The sequence below is a fragment of the Psammomys obesus genome, unplaced genomic scaffold, assembly GCF_907164565.1.
Source record: "Psammomys obesus unplaced genomic scaffold, mPsaObe1.curated_primary_1811, whole genome shotgun sequence".
NCBI lineage: Eukaryota > Metazoa > Chordata > Mammalia > Rodentia > Muridae > Psammomys > Psammomys obesus.
Window position 1 is genome coordinate 60,219,644 of NW_026591086.1, and position 25,386 is coordinate 60,245,029.

General features: G+C 39.6%; 1 protein-coding gene across 1 annotated transcript in view; it reads right to left on the reverse strand.

Moving 5' to 3' along the window:
* The window catches only part of Nalcn (sodium leak channel, non-selective), a 273,950-nt gene extending 255,597 nt beyond the window's left edge, over positions 1 to 18,353 (reverse strand). The window contains exons 1-3 of the mRNA XM_055609597.1: positions 18,166 to 18,353; positions 17,494 to 17,862; positions 1,350 to 1,468 (exon numbers count right to left, since the gene is read on the reverse strand). Of these exons, the coding sequence (XP_055465572.1) occupies positions 1,350 to 1,468; positions 17,494 to 17,521 (147 nt within the window). The 5' untranslated portion in view covers positions 17,522 to 17,862; positions 18,166 to 18,353. The remainder of the gene's footprint in view (positions 1 to 1,349; positions 1,469 to 17,493; positions 17,863 to 18,165) is intronic.
* Between the last annotated feature and the right edge of the window lie 7,033 nt (positions 18,354 to 25,386).

Sequence of the window (25,386 nt, forward strand, 5' to 3'; positions counted from 1 at the left end):
CTCTCTCTCTATATATATATATATATATATATATATATATATATATATATTCTGATATAGTTTAAATAACTTAGGGTGATTCATAATACTTAAAATTATGTGAAATCTGTTTGCTATTTCTTCCTGAGGAAATAAGAAGGAAAAATACACACATCTTCATTACAGGTGCAAGTTATTTTCAAATATTTTCATTCTGTTGGTCAAAAGTGGGTCAAAATTGTCTCTGTGTGCACTGATAGACAAATCTAAAATTGGATAAATGGAAAGAAGAGAAGTTTTTTCTGTCTATCTGTGGAAATGGCAAATGAGGAGGATATGAAATCCTAACCATAATGGACAAGGGAGATTTGGATTATTAAAGAAGGCCCTAAGGGCCAGAGCACATGAGTAAAAGATACTAATACAGATAAGCCAGACAGTAAAGGATAGCATAAGGTGGCTTCTAAGGCTCCTGTAGATGAGACAGAGCTACAGGAAAGGGGTGGCTCCTGGCCAGCAGAAAGCCTGCCCACGAAGAGCTGTCAATGTAAGGCAACTGCACTTTAGGAAGTCCCAGGGATGATTCGACAGTTTTAAAGCAGAAAAAGAATGTCATCAGAGACTGCAGAGACATAGGAGCAGGCTATGGAGGTCTCCCAGGAGCAAGCTAGTGAAGCTCAGGAGGAAGGCAGCCTGATCATCTTTGTCCTGCTTACGGGCAGAGCAGGTACAGAGTGCCTCAGGTCAATGTGTGTCATTCTTGCATCACTTATAATTCTGAGTTTACTGAGGAAGTCATTCCTATTTTGTGGCATGAAGCTGAATTCCCAAGACTTAAGCCTGAATTCCTGGCTCAGTCCCCAGCACTGTCTTACAAGCATGCAGGGATGCATGGCAGAGCGGTTCTTCCTCTCATGCTCAGCACGCATGAGCTTGTGAGACACTAGGCTCATGTTCTGAATCAAAGTAAAGACTCTTCAGAAATGGATAGTGTTTCTACACCCTTTCTACCGAGGTAAATCACTGTTGAACATGATTAAGAAAACAGGTGGTTAAGAGTAGTAGCTAATCTTGGGTAGCCTGAGCTCATGATAATATCTCTAGACTGTGTGATCTGAGAGTAGTGCATCCAGGGCAGGGAGGGAGGCAAGGCAGTCTGTATCTTCCGGTGCTGTATCACTGTCTGTATCTTCTTATGCTGGACACTAATGGCAGCACCTCATCGTTTCAGCTTGAATCATTCCCAACCGAACCACTAGAAACTCACCGCATTCCCTTTCCACTGTAGCTCAAACAGATGAAAGCCAATTTATGAATGAAATTCCCCTTATACCAGCATGCACTTCTCCAAACTTCAGACAGGGACTTACTGGCTTATTAATCCAGAGTATGTCAGCGTTGTCCGACAGAGATTCATCAGGACCAAAGTCAGTAACTGGCTGGGCTTCCACCCTGGAGCTCTGCTTCCTTTTGAGCATGCTGAAGTTAGCTTTGGGAGGCAAATACAAAACCACAATCTGGCAAAAGTAGAAGAGAAAGCCTTATTAGCTACCTAACCTACCTCCCATCCCATCAAAAGCATTGAATCCTTCATGTATGTGTTCTTTGCTCTGTAGGGCTGCAACCATGGCCATGACAACAGGGATTTTTCCTTATCATTTTAATATGTCATTCACATGCTTCTCTTGTTCCAATCTTGATCCCAAGTTGACTCCTCTATGTTGTCCTTCTCAGAAAGGCTGGAGTCACAGAGAATAGGGACAAAAGCTCCAGCAGTTGGAAGCTTTGCCATTTTTTGAATGCAGTGATCATCTAAAGTCTCTTCCCCAACTGCACTTGAAGACGGGGCTGAGGTGCTGGTATGCCACTTGTTTCCACAATCCCACATTATATACATCTTATAGTATATGTCGCCACCTACGGACACTTCTAAAGTTGGCAGACATTTAAGAAGGGCCTACTATACATCCAACGACAAGTAAGTGCACTATGCTGTGGCCAAGGCACGGCTGCCTGACTGCCCTTCAGTCCAGGTAACATTCCTCATTTGATTAACATATACTGACCTTCTTTACCTGTTTCTAGTTTTCCAGGTAGAGTCTCACTCTTTGGATCTGGTGTGCCTGGAACTCCTTAAGTAGATCTGGCTGGCTTTGAAATTGTGACCATCTTTCTACTTCCCTATTTTCACTTCTTTGCAAAATGACATACAGTATAAATAGCACAGTGGGTTCAGCCTTTTACAAATGTGGTGACACACTAGGATGTGACTGCATTCTGGATTTAAAGAAGTAAGAAGAGTCAGGTGGGACTGAGTCTTAAAGAGAGGAGTATGCGATGAGGTTTAGACAACTATTGCTTGGCACATTTATTTAATTTTAAAACTGACCTGACAGATGAGAAAACACCTTTTTGTTTGTTTCTTTGTTGTTCTGTTTAAATTTTTGTTTGTTTGAGGTTGAGTATTGCTATATAGCCTTGCTTATGTAGAATGTGCTGTACAGACAAGGCTGGTCTCAAACAGCCAATGATCCTGCTGCCTCTGTCTCTCAAGTACAGGGACCACAGGAATTCACCATCATACCTGGCTCAGACGTTTTATGTATGCATAAGGAATTCCAGCCTTGAGGTAGATGACAGCTTGATCAGTGCAATCTAAGCAAACGTGAGTTTGAAAGCAAGTCAGGTATGATTACAAAGCCTCAAGTTGTTGAGAGATGGCCATGGAGTTCTCAACACTCTTAGGAGCACGACTGAAGGCAGATGGCAGAGGACAGCACTTCCCAGGCAGGCTATGGCAATGAGAATGTAAAGTTGGGAAAATGGAGCCATTTCAGTACCAGGAAAATCTATTTACTGCCTGATACTCCAGAAAGGTGGAGGAAGAAATCTCACCAAAAACAGTGTATCTCCCCTTAGTCAGAAGAGGAACAAAAATGTGTTTTCAAGAATGTACATATATGCACTTGTAAGTTTCACTGGGAAAGAAAATAAAATACAGCTCAGAACAAAGAAATTCTGAGCGTTTCTCTGTGTTTAAGGGTCTACTCTTGTTGCTACATGCTCCTCCAGTCCACCTGAGAAGCTGACTTTCCGTATCTTCCTATTTCCAGAGAAAATCAAGCTGCTTGTCTTTAAGATATGCTAGGTATTCCTAAGCTGTTGTTACTTTGAACACAGAATTTAAATATGGGTCTTGCAGTATGTTTCACTAACTAATTTTATTTTACATAATTGAAATTAGAAACTCTTGACATCCCTTATAAATGTATGCAAAATATTCAAATCCTACTTCTTCTCTGATTTACTGTGAGTTGGGGGACACAGCTGGTGGCCTTAATTTGAGATGTCTCTAAGGATGCCACTGAAACCTCACTAGAACTAACTTATTAAATGAATTCTAAATTACAGGATACAACAATCCTCCCCCCGCCCCCAGAAATCCAGAACTATTGCTGTATGTGAACAGCAATCAATCGAGAGGAAAGTTCTTTCTCTGATAGCCACAATACAATTAAATGCATAGGAATAATTCAGTCAAGGATATATACAGCCTCTCCAGTGAAGCACTAAACAACGGTTAAAGACATTGAGAAGATATCAAAAAATGAAGAGTGCCGTGTTCATTGAAGATTATTTTTATGTTTTACTACTCTGCTTATATTTTAAGATTATAATATATTACGTCCTTTCTTTCTTCCCACTTTCTCCCTCCAAACCTCTTCATATACCATTCCTTGCTCTCTTTTAAAATTCATAGCCTCTTTATTAATTCATTGTTGTCACATGCATATATATGTATATATACATATTCCCAAATATAAGCTGCTCAGTCTGTACTGTTACTTGTATGCATGTTTTCAGGGCTGACAGTTTGGTATTAGCTAACCAACTGGTGTGCTCTTTTCTGGGGAAGACAATTTCCCTCTCTTTTCTCAGCATTCTTCAGCTGTCTGAACTAAAAACTGTGATGCGAACACTTTTACAGCTCATGGGATTTCAGCTCATCTTGTTTCTCTGTTTTTCCTTTGTTCACTCATCATTCATTCACACACCAAATGCTTTGCATCCTCTCTGTGCCAGGAACTACAACATGTGCCCAGTGCCTAGCAGGGAACAAAAACCTGAGTTTAGAAATCACTGGCTTTGTTTAAACTCAGATTTCACGGAGAATCCCACCGTTCTGCTGCATTTACCTGCATTCATCCTTGCACCCACATGCTCCCCTCTAACTGGCTAAAGTCACAATTATTTTTCACCCTCCAGCCTGCCTCAGCTATTTCAAATATTTTATCCCACTGTGCCTGCTTTGTTGCCTGCTATCAATCCCTATTCCTAATTACCTTATTTAACTCAAAATCATTTGCTTAAGGTCTGTTTGTGGTTTGTTATCACTGAAAGATTTACTACTTAAAGAGAGAAGTTTAAGCAAACAGTTTGGTAAATTCATAGCACATATTTTATGGAAGAATACCCAAAGAAGGCAACAGTCACTGGCTTCTTTCTCTTCATTGGGTGGCAAGATCTGCTAACAGGACCATGATCCACTACTTCGGGTTACCAGTAGGCACAGATATTGCAGTCTTCGTGAGTACAGGTGAAATTATTCGCCTATCTTTTCCAACACACCCCACTTAACTGTGTGCTGCTGATGGTAGCTCTGTGTTGCTGCACAACAGGTAACAGAGCTGATTTAAAGGTGGGGCAGGTGGGAAGGAAGGCTCTCCCACTGCTGTGTACTCCTCCCTCACCCCCCCCCCCCAGTGGTTCTACCATTCTTCTACAGCTTACTGCTAACACTAGCCTCCTGACTCCTGGGCAGCAGCATGGGAAAGCAGATTTTCAGAATGCTGATGCAGCATGCAAGGACAATTCACAGTCTAGGCCCTTCCTACTTTTAAATACTTAAACTTCAAGGCTCTAATTCTCCCTTACCCCCTCTTTTTTTCTTAATATTTCCACAGAACACCAAACAGAAAGCCATTAAGACTGAGGTTAGAATGGTTGGACACATGGCTCGGTAACCGAGAGCACTTGCTGTTCTCGCAGAGAACCCAGGTTTGTTTTCCAGAGCCCACATGTTAGCTCATAACTGTCTGCATCACCAGTTTTAGGGAACTCCGCACCACCCTCTTTGCCCTGCAGTGACTGCACACACATGGCACATTAGCATACATTCAGGCAAACACTCATACACAAATACATGCATGTGAAAGACTTATATTTGAACAATCTTTTTCTCCCTTCTACATTGAAATCTGCTTCATACTTTAAAACACCATGAAAGTACTTGAAGATAAATGCAGACACCAGTTCCTGGTACTGGAACAGGACAACCATTATTTCTGAGCATTTGAACTCTCTTTGCTAACGGCTTCTTAGACAGACATTTCTATTTACAGAAAATGTATACATCATTGTATGTTTTATGCCACTCTTTAAATTAGGGGAAACATCCTAATACTCTCTCACTGTCTGTAACTGCGCATCCATGTGCGCTGTTTTATGCTTCATTCTCTGCCCATTTGGACTTCCTCCCACTCCAGGCACGGATGAGCCCTTGAGCTTCCGAGCCCACACCACACTTCTCTCTGCTCGGCCCAGGTGTGCCACAGCTGTGTCCAACGGCCAACAGTCTTCTTCCTCTTCTTCACCAGATTTTTAGCCCTGGCACCAATGACTGAGTCTAACATGCTTTCTCTGTTGTTCTCTACCATTACCTCCAGGCATCTTAGAGCCCTCACAGCCTAGTGCACATATCAGAGCATTTCCTGACACTCAACTCTAGCAATCCTGGTGTCTTTGTTTAGCAGCTGCTTAATTACTGATTTTATTTTATTTTTTAAATAGTCAGAACTATTTAAGATAGGAACAAAATTTGACATGAAATCTAATGTTATTTCTCAGTCAGTATGTTTAATTATAGGTAGCTTCAGAACCACACATGCACACACATACAAGCAGAGAAACCTAAAACCATACCACATGCAGACACACACATAAACACCTAGACACATAGACACACACATGAACACCTAGACACACACATAAACATCTATACACACACACACTCACACACACACACACACACAATGTAAAACATGAAAGTTTAAAAAAAATAAGCTTTTTTGGCTCATTTCTTCTAGATTATGTTTACTGCCATGCAAAAATGGACTCCTTCCAATTAAAATGTTTCCTGGAGTCTCATTATGGAACAAGCACTGTCTTAAGTGTATCTTACATTAGTTCATTCCGTTCTTACAAGAATCATTTCATAGACCAAGAAGCCCTAGTAATAAAGGTAGCCTAGTGTGTGAGCCAAAACAATGCAGCTCACAGAACTGCTAAATTAAAAATCAAATATTTTTTTCAACAAAGAGGAGAACTACAATATTTTTGAAGAAATCTGGGATTATAAATTCCTCACCTATCACTATTTGTGAAATTGTGCAGATAGCTAGACACCCTTCGTCTTCTAATTTAGTATTTGATTTACTTTATAGTTTTTTTTTCACCACTGGTTTATTTTAAATGTCTATTACTTTTTTCAAAAGAAAGGTTAAATTTCTCAGATTAACCAGACTGCTGTTTTTAATTTTTTAAATCATTATCCATATATTTGTACTTTTTGCTTTAAAGTAAGGCATAGAAATGACCTAGTGTATTTCAATCATGTTTTCTCTAAATTAATAACATGAGGGAGAACGCATTTACTCATTCCCTCTGATGGCCTCGCTTCTTAAGGTGACAGATTTCTTTATTTTCCAGAGTTAACTGTTTTTTTGCATGAACTCTGAACTGAATACCATGATTAAGTAGACTAGAAAACAGATCCTTATAACATGGGGCATGAGGGCTGTGTGTCTGTCTGCAAAGGTTGTGCTCAGACGTTGAGATGAAATTCATTGAAAGAAATCCATTAGCCAGACTCCAAATCCACATCAAGCACAGCCACTGCGGTTTGCTTGTTCCTCTGTTCTTTGATATGAGGTGATCAGATGAATACATGTAACTATTGTTTCTGTTTATTGTTCTAAATTTAGGGAAATACAAAGGAACTGGGCTTACTAGAGGAATTCTAAAATTCATCTTCAAGGTAAATACAGACTAAATAGAAGATACCAATTAGAAGTGGACTTGTGTTTAAAAAAACAGCGAGGACACAAAGTTTTGTAAGAAAGTGTAGAAATGGGAAGAACTGGGAAAGGAGAATTAATATAATCAAATACATTGTTTGAAAGTCAAATAATTAAGAATGATAACTACTACTATTACGAATTGATGCCTGTTCATTTTATAAGAGGACTGTCTTATCTAGACGTTTCTGCTACTGAAGCATCAGTCTATCTCCAGAGGTGGTACATGTCTCTGGACCCTCCAGGAGAGAACAACTGCACATTGAGAAGTCTGAAGGGGCAGTTCTGAGGTCCAGAGACGTATGCAATACATTTTCCAAAGTGACCTTGAGTGGAAAAAATGGATTAATGCTAGCAAGGCTGCTCATATGTTGTGGTGGTCTGAATAAGTATGGCCCCCGTAGACTTACATGTTGTGGTGGTCTAAATAGGTATGGCCCCCCCCAGATTCTTGTGTTGTGGAGGTTTAAATAGGTGGCCCCCATAGACTCATGTGTAGTGGAGGTTTAAATAGGTGGCCCCCATAGACTCATGTGTAGTGGAGGTTTAAATAGGTGGCCCCCATAGACTCATGTGTTTGAAAGCTTGGCCCGTAGGGAGTAGCACTATTAGGAGGTGTGGCCTTGTTGGACAAAGTGTGTCTCAGTCTTCCTCTATTGTCTGAGGATCAAGACATAGAACTCTCAGCTCTTTCTCCAGCACCATGGATGCCGCCTGTAGGCTGCCATGCTTCTCTTCATGACGATAATGGACTACACCTCTGCACTGTAAACCAGCCACAAGTAATAGTTTTTCTTTATAAGAGTTGCTGGAGCATGGTGCCTCTTCACAGCAATAAGACTCAAACTAAGACATACATTTTATATGTTTGATTGTTTTCAAAAAAGGAAACTGGTACATAAATTTTTGCTGATTGTTTTGAAGAAAAACATGTTGAAAAAACATTATGGATTCTTTCCTCTTTCCCTCCCTCCCTCTCTTCTTCTTTCCCTCCCTTTCCTCTTCTTTCCCTCCCTTTCTTCTTCCTTCCTTCCTTCCTTCCTTCCTTCCTTCCTTCCTTCCTTCCTTCCTTCCTTTCTATTTTCCTTCCTTCTTTCACTCCCTCCTTTTTCTTCCTTCTTTCCTTCCTTCCTTCCTTTCTCTCACCGGGAACCAAAGAACAAGTGCTGAGACCTTGCTCTATACCACACAACATGCCAACAACTCCTGCTATCTCTCTGAAACAGTTCTTAGTGATATCCTCATTGTACAGCATAAAATTTGGAGGTAAATGTGTCCAGATCCTCAAAAGCTGGAATGAAGAATTACCATGCATGTGGGTCAGAGGACAACTTTCTGAAGTCAGTTCTCTCATTTTATTCGTGAGCTCAAGGGATAATTTTGTGTCACCAGCTTTTTTTTTTGACAAGCACCTTTAACCCTGAGACATCTCATTTCTCCAACTTTTACTTTTGAATCTTAAGGACTTTTATATGTGTTTAAAATGGTGCTGTTAAATGATGCTCATTTACAATTAAATATGTGCTTTTTAAACTTTAAACTGGGGGCTGGAGAATGCTCAGCAGTTAAGAGAACTGGCTGCTCTTCCGGAAGACCTGGGTTCCATTTCCAGTACTGACATGGTAGTTCACAACTGTTCCAGTTTCAGGAGCCTGATACCTCACACAGAAATACACACAAGTAAAATACAATGCACATAAAATAAAAATAAATTAATTATTAAAAATAAATACAAATAAAACTTTAGATCATTACGTTTGGTAAGATTTTTTTTTCATGAATTAGGTGCAGGATTTTGCATAGACCATTTCAGCTCCTAATCATACCTGAACGAAGCAGACATCTTCTTGTTTCTACCATGAAACCTGGGCTTACAGAGGGCACACACATAAAGTGTGTGTGCTAATTTGGCAGAGATTCAGGTCCTGGGTATACCTCTGTGAGTCTGCCCTCTACAGCCCTCTACAGACCCCGTGGAGACTTTATGAAGAAACCATTTTCCTGTTCTGGAGAACAGAGGTAGGAGTCTCTGAGTCCTACCTATCCCAGGTTTAAGAGGGGAAAATTAATTTAGAGAAAGGCTGCCTCTGAAATTCCAGGTTCTTCAGCTCTCTCAGGAATCTCCCTTATCACTCTAGAGATCCTTTGCTTAGTGTTTTTTTGAGCTGGTTGCACATTTCTCTGCCACTTGTCTACTCTTTCCTCAGAGAGAAGATAGAAGGGTGAGTGGTTTTCTCTGACCCACAGCCTAGAGGCCTGTGTTTCCAGGCCACATTACGAGAGCATCATGTTATCAGAACTAAGATGTGCTGGAAATTTTAATTCCTGGGGTCACAGTCCAGCCGCTGTCCTGTCCTCTCTCCTGCCTCTTCCCTGTAGTTACAGGATCCTTGTAATTATTTGTAAATCCTGTTTTTTTGTTTGTTTGTTTGGGTTTTTTGTTTGTTTCTTTTTTAACCTCAAAGCTAAGAACACTGTTAAGACATTGCTGTGAGTCAGGTACTGTTCCTAGTTCTCTGAAGGAGTTCTTATCATCAATGTGGTCATTAAAATCCTGAGGCAAATAAAATTGTAGTGTAGCTTTGTATGAAAGTATTTGCCTGATCTTGACTTTATACTATTTTTTCTCTCCCTTTCTTTATCCCCATTTACTCTCCCTCTCTTTTCCCCCTCCATCTGCATTTCTCCTTTTCTTGCTCTCTCCCAACTGCAGTTTTCCTCTTCAGTACGTGTTCTGTGTCCTGACCTTCATGAACACAGTCTGTTTTGTAAAAACAGTCTTCTCCATTTCCAGCAGGATTCCAGGCCACCCAAGGTGAGCAAACACACAGAAACAGCCAAATTCATCCAAGCTCCATCCTCAACTACAGACACTTCCTTCCTCTTTGTCTTTTTCCAACACACTGACTAGAAACTGAAAATGAATCCTCGATTTTTTTATGCTGAATTTCCTTCCTAAAGTCCAAGGAACAGCAACATATGATTTTTCTTCGGCACTTTCTAAAATGATGCTAAAAGCAAAGCAATCACTTTACTGAGGATTTAAAGAATTTTTTGTTGCTGTTTAAATTATAAAAAGTAAGCTTAATTTGACCTTTAAAATTACTGTGCTTAGTAAAGGAATTTGGGAATAAACCATAATACCCCAGTCTCCTTTTGTCTTATAACATTACGTGTCCAAACTAGCATAGTTTGGGGGAGAAGGAACAAGTCTGTATTTGTGTTACCCATGACACTGCAGTAAAAACAAATCAATCAAACAACAGCAAGACAACAAAAGCTATTAATTGGACCTGGTGGTACATGCCCAATATTGGAGTTACAAAGGAATCTGATCCAGGAAAACCACAAAGTCAAAGCATCAGGGATATAGAGGGGAAAATTGTTTTACAGACCACTAGGGGAAGTTATTTTTATCTTTTATCTATTATCTATCTATCTATCTATCTATCTATCTATCTATCTATCTATACATACATACATACATACATATATACATATATATTGAGTTGAGGAAAATGAAAATGATATTTCAAGAAGAGTTCTTCCCAAATGAGCAAGTTTATCTCTTATTTATAACATGCACTTTAATATCTACGTTAGCCCATGGAAAAACTGATTGTGTTCATGTTTCGTGCTTGGATGGTTTGTATATGTTCTTGTTTTATACTGCTGAGTTTTTAAACATCATTGAAATCATATAACTAATGTCTACTGGCTGTAGAACATGAAACACTTATCTTGTCTAATACAAATCTGTGTCTTAAGTGTTATAGACTTCTGTAAGTTGTATTTTTAGAGTTATTTGTTTACTAGAGAGATAAAGGCCATGCCGTTGCTTGGGTGAGGAGGTGAGCAGTATCTGAGAAGAGCTGGAGGGGAAACCTCCAGAACAACAGAATATATTTTAGAAAATCATTTTCAATAAAAAAGTATTAAGCAATTGTTTTATTAAAATATTTTTTCTTCTCCAGAAACGATATTCAATATGATATGTAGGCTTTATGGTAATAACTGCTAAAAATATAACAATTTAGCTTGTGCTTTAAAAGATAAGTAATTGTTTTCTGAAGTCATGACAAATTACTAATAAAAATGTTCAAAATTTTATAATCTTAGAGAAACAACTTGTGTACCATCCATTCTTTCATCTCAGTCTCTTTGGTCACCAACTTTGTTAGCATTTTGCTGCTAATGGTAAGATTGTCATCTGTATCTATGCCTATCACCACCAACAGATCTTCCCATTTCTTCAACAGCAGTCTTATTTCCGGGCAACGCTTGCTACTGATGAATATAGATAAGCATACATCTGATAGAAGGTTATTATCTAGAACTTATAAAAAACTAAAAAGAAACTTAGTAGCAAAAAAAAAATCAAACAACCTATACTGTGAAACACAAATTATTAATAAATAGAGAAAATACTTTATATAATAGCTATCAAGAAAATGAAAATTAAAACAAGAGTGGGATTCCATTTCATCCAAGACAATAGCAATAATTACGAAAGAAAACAATAAATGCTAGCATGGGTAGAAGTTGGAGGAAGCACTATACATTGCTGGTGGGAATGGTTAGGTCACTGTGAATGAGTATGGCAACTTCTCCAGAGACTAAAACTGGAATTACCTACAACCAAATCATAGCACTGCTGGGAATAAAAACAAAGGGCTCTAAATAAGCACACCACAGTGAAATCTGGGCATCCATTTCTATTGCAGCTCTTAACAAAATAGCCAAACTATGGAATCATCCTGGATGTCTGCTAACAAACAGCTAACGACAATGTGCTGTGTACACAAAAATGGGGTTTTAGTCTGCCCATAGATGAATGAAACATACCTCCTGGATAACGAATGCAACTGGAGATCATCACAGTAAGCAAAGTATCCATAAGCAATATCACATTTCTCTCATTTGTGGACTCCAGGCTGTTTGTAGACAGATAAAACCATATACGTGTACACAATATATCCATATACATGGATATGAAAGCAAAACCCAGACAAAGAGAAGGAAGGAGGCCAGTTTAGGGAAAAAGAGTAGAAAAGGGCTGTGAGGTGAGCATGGTTAGAGAAAACAATACACTAGAAACTGTCCTTAAGAAACTCGTTACTACACACGATAAATATATGCAACAGAAATATCAATGTAGCCTCAAGACTAGAAATAATGTAGCTCTTGCTATCTATGTGATCTAGATGTTAACTCATCCATGTTTTAATTTCCAATGTTTATCTTTTCTTTTTCTGTAGAGTTCTCATTTTGTCATTCTCTTTACTTCTTAAACCCCAAGTAAATGTTCATTCCCATTGTCCTTTTAGGGTACAGCTCTCTGAGATGATAGTAAAGCTATCAACAGTACTATCTAGGCATTCTATAACACCAAGGCTATATTTGGAAGGAGTCTGTACTCAGAACTTTATTGGGGATAGCAACTATAACTGCTGAAGTGCTTTTTCTCTTTACTGACTATTTTTCTGTATTCATGCACTTCAATCTCACTGTTTTCAGTTTCTTTGCACACATTTTTTCCATTTGCGTCTATAAAAGAACTGTTTTGTAATATTTTCAGAATTACTCATTTTTAGGATAGTATTTTACTGCTTATTGATAACTTAGAAGAAAGAGTATCAAGTCAGTATAAATTACCCATTTGTATACATATAATTTTAAAGAAGCAAATAGTTGGTCAGAATGTTGATGAGTTATTTTCCTTCTCATTTTCAGATTCAGTCTTCACAGGCTATATGTAGATGTTGGCTCTGCTTTATTTATTTTTCCTGGCACATGATCATCTATTTTGATCTGTGTATTTGGATACTTTTTATCTAAAAGGGGAAAATGATCTTATTTCACTCTAAAACACGGCTGCGTTCCACTTGTGCTGTCTCTTGGTCATGAGGAGCATGTGTGTATGTCTTTGTTGGCTGTCTCTGTGGCATGCCATCCTCTTTGCAGACAAAGTCTTCCTTTCATCTCTTTCCTTTGCATAATTGGATCTAATTTTCCCTCTTGATCTCCCCATAAATTACTCCTTTGGCTACAGGGTTCTGGTCTTTTGTATTTCTAATCTTCCTTTGCTACCTCCCTGGAGCCCTGCACCTGCTCCAGCTCTGAACTTGCTGGTTCAGTCCCTGGCAGATGAGCATATTCCTTTGGGTCTAACTCCCCTTGCCCTGGGATCTTCTAGGGGAAACTGCCTCAGAAGTGAAACCTGTGTCCCACAAACACCCAAGGCCCAGGGTTAGCCATCACCATCCTAACATTAGGAAGTTATCCTAGAATTTCTCTTTCTTAGTTTTCCTGAAACCCTTATAGAGAGAGCTGTAAACTGCAACATCTCTACGGACTCCACCCAAATATTTTGGTTTCTAAAGTCCAGGACGTATGTTCATCTTTGTCCTCAACTGCGGGTGCAAAGTTTTCACTAAAAATTGCTTTGATTACTTCTGTGACGTCTGAGTAAAAAGAGAAAAACAAAAGCACACTGAGCCCCACTCTCATTTTCCCTAAACCTTTTGCATTTGTTTACTTCTTTCTTTTTTTATTTTATTTTTTCTTTTTAAATTTATTTATTTTGTTACAAATTACAGTTTATTCACTTTGTATCCCAGCTGTAGCCCCCTTCCTCATTTCCTCCCAATCCCACCCTCCCTCTCTTTTCTCCTCCCATGCCAATCCCTAAATCCACTGCTAGGAGAGGTCCTCTTCCCCTTCCATCTGACCCTAGCCTATCAGGTCTTATCAGGACTGGTTGCACTGTCTTCCTCTGTGGCCTGCTAAGGCTGCTCAACCATCAGGGTGAGGTGATCAAAGAAAGAGCCACTGGGTTCATGTTAGAGACAGTCCCTGTTTTCATTAGTAGGGAACCCACTTGGAGACTGAGCTGCCATGAGCTATATCTGAGCAGGGATTCTAGGTTATCTCCATGCTTGGTACTTGGTTGGAGTATCAGTCTCAGAAAAGACCCCTGGGCCCAGATATATTGGTTCTGTTGTTCTCCTTGTAGAGCTCCTGTTCCCTCCAAGTCTTTCTATCTCCCTAAGGTTCTCTGCACTCTGCCCAAAGTTTGACTATGAGTCTCAGCATCTGCTTTGATCCTTTGCTGGGCAGAGTCTTTAAAAGGCTCTCTGTGGTAGGCTCCTGTCCTGTTCCTTGCTTTCTCCCTCTTCTGATGACCTTCCAATTTGCCTTTCCTGAGTATTTACTTCTTTTCAGATTTCAATTTTTATAGTTTTTCAGCTTTAGTTTTATTATAGAAGTTCATTTTTATTACTATTCTCAGTAGAATTTTATAAGTCTTTAAATAACACAATGATCATTAAGTTATTTTTTCTTCTTTCAGAGGGGAGGTCACACACGTTTTAACAATGGCAGATTTATTTCTAAAGCATGGACTATAATACATGGTAAAATTATATCTTATGGAGTTGAAGTGAAGACTTAGCAGTTAAGAGAACTTACAGTCTTACAGTAGATTTGGGTTCAGTCCCCAGCACCTGTATGTTGGCTCATAATCTATTCTAACTCTAGTTTGAGGATATCTGACATTCTCTGGCCTCCGCAAACACCTGAATACATGTAGGGCACATTAATTCATGAAGGCACACACATATCACTAGAGAGTAAACTTTTAAAAAGGAAATTGAGTTTTATATTTGTATAAATATGTATAAATCCATAAAGTTTTTGTGCTTTTTCTAAAGAATGTAATTGTTAATAATTTTTCAGAAAAAAAAAAACCTTAAGATAGACGTTGTTTAAAGTATCATTATTTCCTTTCAGGATGTTTTTTAGAGTGGTGAAAAAGTAGAAGCAACAAGTACTCAATAACAGATGTAATAGTTGATCAAGTGAGGTTATGTTTGTTGGAGGATAGTTACAAAGTTTTAAAGTAAGCAGACTCTACAGGAACACTTCAAAATATTTACAATAAATAGTATGTAGAACCAATGGCGTAAGGTTACTAAAAACACAAGTGTTGTAATCATTTGCATGAGCTTGCTTAAAAACTATATGGATAACTCATTTAGTTGTCTCTGTCTCCTTTATTATTTAAAATAAAAAACTACTTATGTTCACCAACATGACTTTCTAAAAGTAAGCTGAGCAAGGACAGCAGCAATAACAGGAGAAAGCCCAAGGCCCCACCCTACACAAAACCTGCAAGCAAGAAAGGGATGCTGAGAGCAGGAGAGATAGCGTCCCCAGGAAAGAGCACACCAACTGTTCATCCAACAACAAATGGCCAGGCCTGAAAACATACACACAAGTAATCACAGACACTGCGCATGTTGTAGCTAGTTATGTATGTGAGTGTGTATGTATATAAGCATTAATGAAGAAACAGGGCACGAATTTGAAAGATAGCAAGGAGTATTATATGGGAGGGGTTGGGAGGAGGCAAGGGAAGGGAGAAATGATGGAATTATAACCTCCAAAAATACAAGAAATATTTTAGAAGATAACAAATATCTTAAAAAATGTGAAATGTTTGTACAGGAAAAAGTCCAAGGCAGAAAGCTTCTTGGACAAGCCCTCGACAGTGACTTACCATGGGACAGGCTTTCAAGTTCAAAAACAGATACCATTTGAGAAAGGGGGTAATTTACAACCTCTTAATGTTCAAGAGCATTATTTCCAGTTCTAAACTAGAATAGAGGACTCAATGTGTGATGGCCTGTGTCGGTGTTTTCCTGACAGTTTCTTAGGGCTGAGGCCATCTCTTTCCCTCAAAGAGCACCCAGATCCTAGGTCAACATCTGGCTTCTGTTAGGATATTATGGCTGAGACTGAACTGTTTCTTACAACTTGAGATCTACATGTGACTCATTTTTCATGCAGTCATCTAAGTCTAAAATTATCTGAGCACCACAAATGAATGATGGAATACAGATACACACAGACACATACAGTTCCTCTTAGGCAGGTAAAACAGCAACTGGAACCCACTGCCACCCACAGAGGAACAGAGAGCATTCGGTAGCCTTCAGCTCACAAATGATTCGCCTATGAGTAGGTTTTCTTCTTTTAAATGTACATGTTTCCTCTTGAATATCCTTTCAAGTCATACACAAAGGTATAAGTACATTGTTACCATTTCAAAATCATGACTTCGTTGTTATAGTCCTCCTAGTACCATCCTCTCCAATGACTGCACACTGATCACCCATGAACAGCTAAGAGAAGCCAGTGGCCCTTCACACATTTTAACGATTGGACAAGGTTCAAGTTTCCCGCTTTCCTTAATATGGTTTTATTAATGGCTGGGTCAAAATTGTATCAGAGGAGACAGGAATGCCCAAATAGAACAACAAAGTTGCAGCAGAAATTATAAGAAGAGGATTCATAAATTTAAAAAAACAAAAGCAGAAACATCCACCTGTTAATTTTTGGTGGTTAATTCATGTGAGAGAAAACTACAGAAATGAAAGCCACAAGAAGCCTTACTCACATTTCCCACAGGAGAAATTGGGTCTAAAGACTAAAATCATCCAAAGGTGTATATGTGTGTGTGTCTGTGTTATCACACATCCTTCACAATAGAGTCCTTAAATTCTTCCAAAAGTTGTGTGTGTGTGTGTATGTGTGCGTGTTCACACATTCCTTCACAATATAATGAAGGAAATTTGGGCCCAAAGCTGAAATATTTTTTTTCCTACGGTAATGAACTTACGGTCCAGGTTCAGGGACATTGTCTTGTTTCAAAGGAACATTTAAGTCAGAGAAATAAGTAGCCCTGGGGTCAGGTTTCTGGACCCACTTCCTGCTTCCAGCCAGGCCATCCAAGCTGGGCTCTTATAGGTTCAAAGACAAAATGGAGTTGCTTTGGCAGGAGAAGGTTTTGCTCAATGGTGCAGGTCACCCTAATGACAGCTGCTCAGCCGGGCCAATTAATAAAATGCGGGCAGTTCAGCAAACAGCAGTCCGAGGGATAATGGAGGGGGTAATGCCAGGAAGGCCTGCCCAAAAGCTGATGGAGCAAAGGTTCTCCACAAACCCTCCTCCTGGTTATGGGTTGACTCTGGTGAAGGCCAGAGGCAGACAAGGCCAGCTCAGTGGTGGTCTAGATGCACATCGGCCCCACCCCCAGCCACCTGCTTCCACCTGCTGGATGCCCAGGCTGGGCAGGCCCCATCCGGCGGCCCAGGGTTTCCCAAGGCCGGCCTGGGAGCAGCTTGCACTAGGATGGGGGTGGGGGGTGCGCACAGTGGCTCTCAGGGTCCCTTCCCTGGGCGCTGCAGAGTGAGCTTTCTGCACCCTCACGGGTCCAACCCCTCCCCAGGCCGGGCCCCAGCGAAGGGCGAGCCGGGTGCCTCCCGGCCTCCTGCCCACCACGCTGCAACCTCCAAGGCCAGCGGCCATAACCAACCTGTAACCGCAGCGCGCAGAGCGGTCATGGTGCAGGGGACGCGGCGGCGGCGGGATCCGTGTTGGCGCACCGGCCTGGGCAGGCGGGGACGCAGCCCCTCACCTACGGCGGCTCGGTCAGCTCCGTGCTGGTCCCGCACTAGTGGCGAGGGGCTAGGGGAGAGCCGCGGGGGTCCCGGCCTTGCGATTATTCTCTTGCCTTTTGCAGTTGGCTCTGCTGTGCGAGCTACGGAGGATGCTCAAGGCAGCGCCGCAGCTGGTGGCCAGTGCCAGGGTCGGTACTCGCAGGTGGCTTCCCTCTCCCCGCAGCCAGAATCAGCAACAGCTGGGCGATCTTCTCAGGCTGCTCTGCCGGCTCCTGCTTCTAGGCCTGCAAGCCCAGAGTGTGCGTCTGTGGTCCTGCCTTACGCAGGCTGGGTGTTGACCCGGACCACTGCTGAGTATGAAATCGCTGAATAATAAGTACGTCAGTCATGTTTTCAGTCTTTTGAATATGCTGTCATGTAGACTGGGGCTAAAGTCTGTTCATACATGGTTAACCCCATACCCTATTTGCAGTACCAAGGCAGTCTGAGGCTGGGGTCTACAATAGGACCCCAGTAGGATGAGCTTAGGGACATTCTGCGTCTCAGACACCTTCCACTGGCTCTCGTACTCCTAAAGGTTTACTTACATGTTTTCATCTTGCCATGGAGTCGGCCATAGCAATCATGCAGGAGTCCCCGTCCTGTGGTTTCAGCATCACACACACACACACACACACACACACACACACACACACACACACACACACACACACACCAGTTCCCTTTTGCAGTTGGCCCTGCAGCAGTAGGGACAGAGAATCAGATGACGTTTCTCTAAAAGGAAGCATAAGCAAACAACTGCCTATCACAAAATAGTGTATCTCTAGCAATGAAAGCAAATCACACACACAAATTCAAAACATGCATTTTCTGGCCTTGTGTACTTAAATTACCAGCCTTACAAACAAACGAATCTTCACAATGCTATTAGGCTATTTGTGGAGTTTTTGCCTGTTTGCTTCTATTGTCCTTTGGTGGTTCTTTGTTTGTGTTTGTTTAAAGGAATATGTTAATAACTAGTGTTTCACAATATATAGAAATGTGAGGATTTTTTTTCCATCAAATTTCTGGAAACTTCAGAATGACCATCTATATAAAAAGTTCTATTTTAGACAAAGGATTAAAAAATTTTCATAATAAAATTAAAAATAATTTTAATACTGATAAATCCATAACTAATTTACTTTAAATTTTTTACTGGTTCATTTTATCATCTCTGTTGTTGCTATCATTTTTTAAAATCTAAATACTACTTTATTGCTAGTGTTAAAACACATAATAGTATATCACTCTGGGTTAGGATTATAAACTAGATTTATCACACAGAAACCCATAATCGTGACAACATAATCATTTTAACACCAAGATTTTTATGAAAAAATGAATGGCATGTTTCAGTAGTGGTTTTCACCTGACAGGCACTTCAGACCTTTCCTTTCAGTAATTGGCGGATCTCCACTGACAAATCTGGTTCCTGCTTAGAGTCACACACAGAGTCCATACGATTCAAGGAAAGTCCATGGGGTTGGGAATGTGTGGAGAAGCTCAACACGTCCATTCTAGAAGCTAGGCATTTACTGTACATAGAAATTTCCATTACAAAAGCAGACACACACTCAAAGTGCCATGCTAACCTTCTGTTGGGGTCACCTTGATTGTTAATTGAGGTCGGATGATGCCCTCAGAACGTAGGTGCCACTGTGTCGTGGTCAGAAACTGTGGAGGAATGAGACTTGCTAGCTGAGCAGCAGCAGCAGCAGCAGGAAGGTGGCCTGAGAGCATTCACTTCTCTCTGCCTTCGATTATGGATGTGATGCGACCAGCTATCTCAGCTCCTTCCTCTTTGGCTTTCCTGCAATGATGAACTATAATCTATGATCTCTTATCTCTAAGTTGCTTTGGCCAGGGTATTTTATCACAGCAATAGAATGAAACTAGAGCCATAGTCTTCCCTTGTCCTCAATGATCTGTAGAGACCTTCAGTGACTCTTTACTTTTTCATGACTCACATCTCTAAGCAACACCAATTATTTATTTGTATGTTAAATATTTCAAAGTTTCAGAAGATAACACACATCATGTATTTTCCTTCATGGAACTTTCTTAAAACTCTTTAATAGTAGGGTATCACCTAGGGTATCTGAAATATTTCTGCTAAGATTCTGGTTAGGAACATCTAGAGTAAGAGGGTAACCATGAAATATCTCTAAATTAAATAAGCAAGCCTGTCCCATTCCATAGCAATCTCTCGGAACAGGCCTCAGTAGACTTTCTACTTCCTTCCTTCTCTAAAGTCTCACATGTCTGCAACATCATAATGTCACTAGATCAGTTCTGGAATCCCTATGTGCTCTGTATTTAAGATGTAGTTGTCTTAAACATGAATCACTAAAAACATGTAAGTATAACAAGGTGGTAAAGCACCATGTGTTGTGCCTGACTCGAGGCTCTACAATTTTGTTATATGTATTTCTTACTTTCACCAAATAAGCCTGGATGGAAGAGACTTAAGTACCCTTCAACAGAAAATGCATGGTAGTGTAAATTCACGTGACCTTTAAATTGGGTAAGAATAGACTGTGGCAAGGTGTGTCCCCAAAACATCAACTGCTTAGTCCCTGAAAGGAACAGGAATGAGTGTTCTCCACACTGTGTATACTTCACTGTTATGGAGAGCCTGCCAGAGAACACGACTTGGAGGAAGATTACAACCAACTCAAACTCTTTATTCCAGTCTATTGAGACTTTACTCAGATAGTTAGGACCCAAATGTAGCAACAAGTGTTTAGGGTAAGGTGCTTTTAAGGGTAAAAAAACCACATCCTGTTATTTACTCAGAAGCTACTGAAGGGGGAAATTTTGTGCAAGCAAGCATTTTAGCAGAACAATTAGCTGGATTAAACAATTAGCTGGATGGGTAGATTTTACACAAATAGGCAGTTTAACAGAGCCAGGATAAGCTAACTGGGGCAACTTGACCTCAGGTTCTTAAAATAAAATTGTGTAATTTTCCACTGGGCATTAAAGAAAAAAATATATATATATATATCAAATTCTAGTCAAACCTAAAATATCCTCACTTAGACTATAAGATGGAGGAAGAGGAACCTAAATATAGAATAACCTTCTTAGTCTTTATAATATTACATATATGTATTTGCAGGGCTCATAACTTGGTATTGGATAACCAATGAATCTGGTCTTTGCTGGGGAAGACTATTTCTCCTGTTCTCTGCAGTCCTTCATTGCCTATTGTTCCTTGTGTAGGGTTCAGACCTCGGGAGCTTTCCCATCTACTTTAATATGCCCATGGGAGTCATTACTGTTCGGCTCATGAGTGAGTCATGTTGGTGAGTTTCTTAGGATTTCTGTGCAAAGATACTATGACCACAGCAACTCTTATAAAGGAAAATATTTAATTGGGAATGGCTTACAGTTCAGGTTTATGTTCAATATATTATGGCAGGAAGCATGGCAGCACACCAGCAGACATGGTGCTGGAGAGGTGGCTGAGAGTTCTACATCTGAAATCAAAGGCAGCTGGAAAAGAGTGAAACAGAAGGCCTGTCTTAAGCATCTGAGACCTTGAAGCCCACAGGCAGTGACATACTTCTTTCAACAAGACCATACTTCCTAGTGGTGCCACCCTCTCTGAGTCTATGGTGGCCATTCTTATTCAAACCATCTCAGGGAGAATTTATGAGTGCTGTTTTTGACTTTACGAGGAGACACAATCTCGTAGAAAACTCCCTGATTCTTGGACTTTAAGAATCTTTTCCCCCATTTCTCTGCCAGGTTTCCTTAATGTTTTTTTTTGTTTTGTTTTGTTTTGTTTTGTTTTGTTTTGGTTTGGTTTTTTTTTTTTTTTTTTTTTTTCTGCTGCCTTAAGATTATCCCTGTCTTTGGTTTTCTTAAGCACCATTCTCCTCATATACCTTCTTGATAAGTGCTATGCTATGTTATAATCGGAATATTTTATAAAGCCTTGTGCATGGTTGCCTGCTGATTGGAGTTTAAGGAAATGATTGAATAACAAGTGAGATGTTTTCAGTGGATTAATTCACTGAAGGAATAAAATAATCTGATGGCATTATCAGTAGGTGCTGGAGACTTAAGAGAAGCCTAGTTGTAGAAATTGGGGGGCTAGGGACTTGCTTTCAAGGCTATGTCTTGACCCATTTTTCCTGCTTCTGAGCTACCATTAGGCGAACATGGTCCTTCACTATGTGTTTCTGGTACCATTCTCCTGTCTCATCATAAGCTCATAGCACTGGAACTATCCAGCTACTACACTTCTAAAACTGTGAGACAAAAGAAGTCTTGCAGTTTCAAAACTGTTTTTCTCAAGATGCTATGGCTTTGAATTAAAAAAAAAAATCAGGACACGACTGCTTCTAGGTATAAGCAGGAGAAAGTTTATTATAAATATTAGGGAGAGGACAGTCAGAGTCATCTGGAAGGGTGAATTGGGCCTGGCTGACACAGGCCATGAGAGGAGAGAACAGGGTTGGGCGGTGTATATGGGACTGGGAGAGTAAGAGAAGAAAAGAAGAGAGAACTCAAGATGGTGGCAACCAGCATGCAATGTATCTGAAGGGCAAAGGATCTGAAACTCCGAAATTGGTGATTAGAGGGGCAGCTGACTCAACTCTCTAATAAAAAGACACAAAACTAACAGAATGGTTGCAAACAGGATCCAACATTCTGCTGCATCCAAGAAACACACCTCTGCAACAAAGATAAACACTACGTCAGAGAAAAGGGCTGGAAAAATGTTTTTCATACAAATGGACCAAGAAAACAAGATATTAACTATTCTAATATCTAATAAAATAGACTTTCAAACAAAACTAATAAAAAAAGATGAAGAGGGGCACTTCATTATCATCAAAGGAAAAATCCACCAGGAGAACATCACAATTCTGAATATCTATGCCCCAAATACAAAAGCACCTACATTTGTAAATGAAACATTATTAAAGCTTAATCACACATCGATCCCAATACCTTAATAGTGGGAGACTTCAACACTCCACTCTCACCAAGGGACAGATCATCTAGACAGAAGCAAAAAAGGGAAATAAAGGCACTTACAGAGGTCCTAAATCAAACGGACCTAATAGATGTCTACAGAATTTTTCACCCAAATTCTAAAGAGTATACCTTCTTTTCAGCACCTCATGGAACCTTCTCCAAAATAGACCATATAGTTGGTCACAAAGCAAGCCTCAACAGATACAAGAAGATGGAAATAATCTCTTGTATTCTATCTGACCACCATGGACTAAAGCTGGAACTCAACAACAACAGAAACAGCAAAAAACCTATACACACATGGAAACTGAACAACTCCCTACTCAATAACAGCTGGCTTAGGGAAGAAATAAAGAAAGAAATTAAAGACTTCCTAGAATTCAATGAAAATAAAGGCACAACATACCCAAACTTATGGGACAAAATGAAAGCAGTGCTAAGAGGAAAGTTCATTGCACTAAGTGCCTTCAAGAAGAAATTTGTAACATCTCATACAGGCAGCTAAATAGCCCACCTGAAAGCCCTAGGGGGGAAAAAAAGAAGCAAGACACCAAAGAGGAGTAGATGGCTAGAAATAATCAAACTCAGGGCTGAAATCAATAAATTAGAACCAAATAAAACAATTCAAAGAATCTGTGAAACCAAGAGCTGGTTCTTTGAGAAAATCAATAAGATAGACAAACCCTTAGCCAAACTGACTAAAAGGCATACAGAAACTATCCAAATCAGCAAAATCAGAAATAAAAGGGGGACATAACAACAGACACTGAAGAAATCCAATCATTAGTTCTTACTACAAAAGCTTATCTGCCACAAAATGTGAAAATCTAGATGAAACGAAAATTTTCTCGACAGATTCCATTTACCAAAATTAAATCAAGATCAAGTAGAAAGATTGAATAGTTCTATATCCCCCAAGGAAATAGAAGCAGTCATCAAAAGTCTCTGTTCCAAAAAATCCCAAGGTCAGATGGGATTTCAGTGCAGAATTTTACCAGACCTTCAAAGAAGTGCTAATTCCAATTCTCTTCAAACTATTCCACAAAATAGAAAGAGAAGGAACATTACCAAACTCATTCTATGAAGTCACAGTCACCTTGATACCTAAACCACACAAAGACCCAACCAAAAAAAAAAAAAAAAAAGAAAACTTCAGACCTATCTCTCGTATGAACATTGATGAAAAATATACTCAATAAAATACTTGCAAACAGAATCCAAGAACACATAAAAGGTATCATCCACTATGACCAAGTAGGCTTCATTCCAGGCATCCAAGGGTGGTTCAATAGACAGAAATCTATCAATGTAATCCATATAAACAAACCGAAGGAGAAAAACCACATGATGGTATCTTTAGGTGCAGAAAAAGCATTTGACAAAATCCAACACCCATTCATGTTTAAATCTTGGAGAGATCAGGGATACAAGGCACATACCTGAACATGGTAAAGGCATTATACAGCAAGCCTATAGTCAACATCGAATTAAATGGAGAGAAACTTAAATCAATCCCACTGAAATCAGGGACAAGGCAAGCTGCCTACTCTCCCTGTATCTCTTTAACATAGTACTTGAAGTCCTAGCTAGAGCAATAAGACAACCTAAGGACATCGAGGGCATATAAATCAAAAAGGAAGAAGTCAAAGTATCACTATTTGCAGATGATATGATAGTATATATGAGTGATCCCAAAAATTCAACCAGAGAACTCCTTCAGCTGAGAAACACCTTCAGTAAAGTGGCTGGATAAAAAATTAGCTAAAAAAAAAAAAAAAAAAAAAAAAAAAAATCAGCAGCCCTCTTGCATATAAAAAACAAAAGGGCTGAGAAAAAAATTAGGGAAACTAAAACCTTCACAACAGCCACAAATAACAAAAAGTACCTTGGCGTGACTCTAACCACACAAGTGAAAGACCTATTTGAAAAAAAACTTCAAGTCTCTGAAGAAAGAAGAAGGTATTAGAAGATGGAAAGATCTTCCATGATTGTGGATCAGTAGGATTAACATAGTGAAAATGACCATCCTACCAAAAGCCATCTACAGATTCAATGCAATTCCATAAAAATACCAACACAATTATTTACAGACATCGAAAGAAAAATTCTCAACTTCATATGGAAAAACAACAACAAAAAAAAAAAAACAAAAAAAAAAAAAAGGAGAATTGCCAAAACGATCCAGTACAACAACAGATATTCTGGAGGTATCTCCATCCCTGATCTCAAGCTGTACTATAGAGCAATATTAATAAAAACTGCATGGTACTGGCATAGAAACAGAATGGTGGATCAATAGAATTGAATAGAAGATCCAGAAATAAGCCCACATACCTATGGATACTTGATTTTTTACAAAGAATCCAAAATCATACAATAGAAAAAAGATAGCATGTTCAACAAATGGTGCTGGTCTAACTGGATGTCTACATGTAGGAAAATGCAAATAGATCCATATTTATAACCCTGCACAAAACTAAAGCCCAAGTGGATCAAAGACCTCAACACAAAATGAGACACACTAAATCAGTTAGAATAAAAAGTGAGAAGAGCCTAGAACTCATTGGCACAGGAGACAACTCCTGAACAGAACACCAACAGCACAGGTTCTAAGATCAACAATCAATAAATGGGACCTCATGAAACTAAAAATCTTCTGTAAAGCAAAGGACACTGTCATTAGGGAAATGCCAATCAAAATGACCCTGAGATTTCACCGTATACCCATCAGAATGGCTAAGGTAAAAAACTCAAGTGACAATACATTCTGAAGA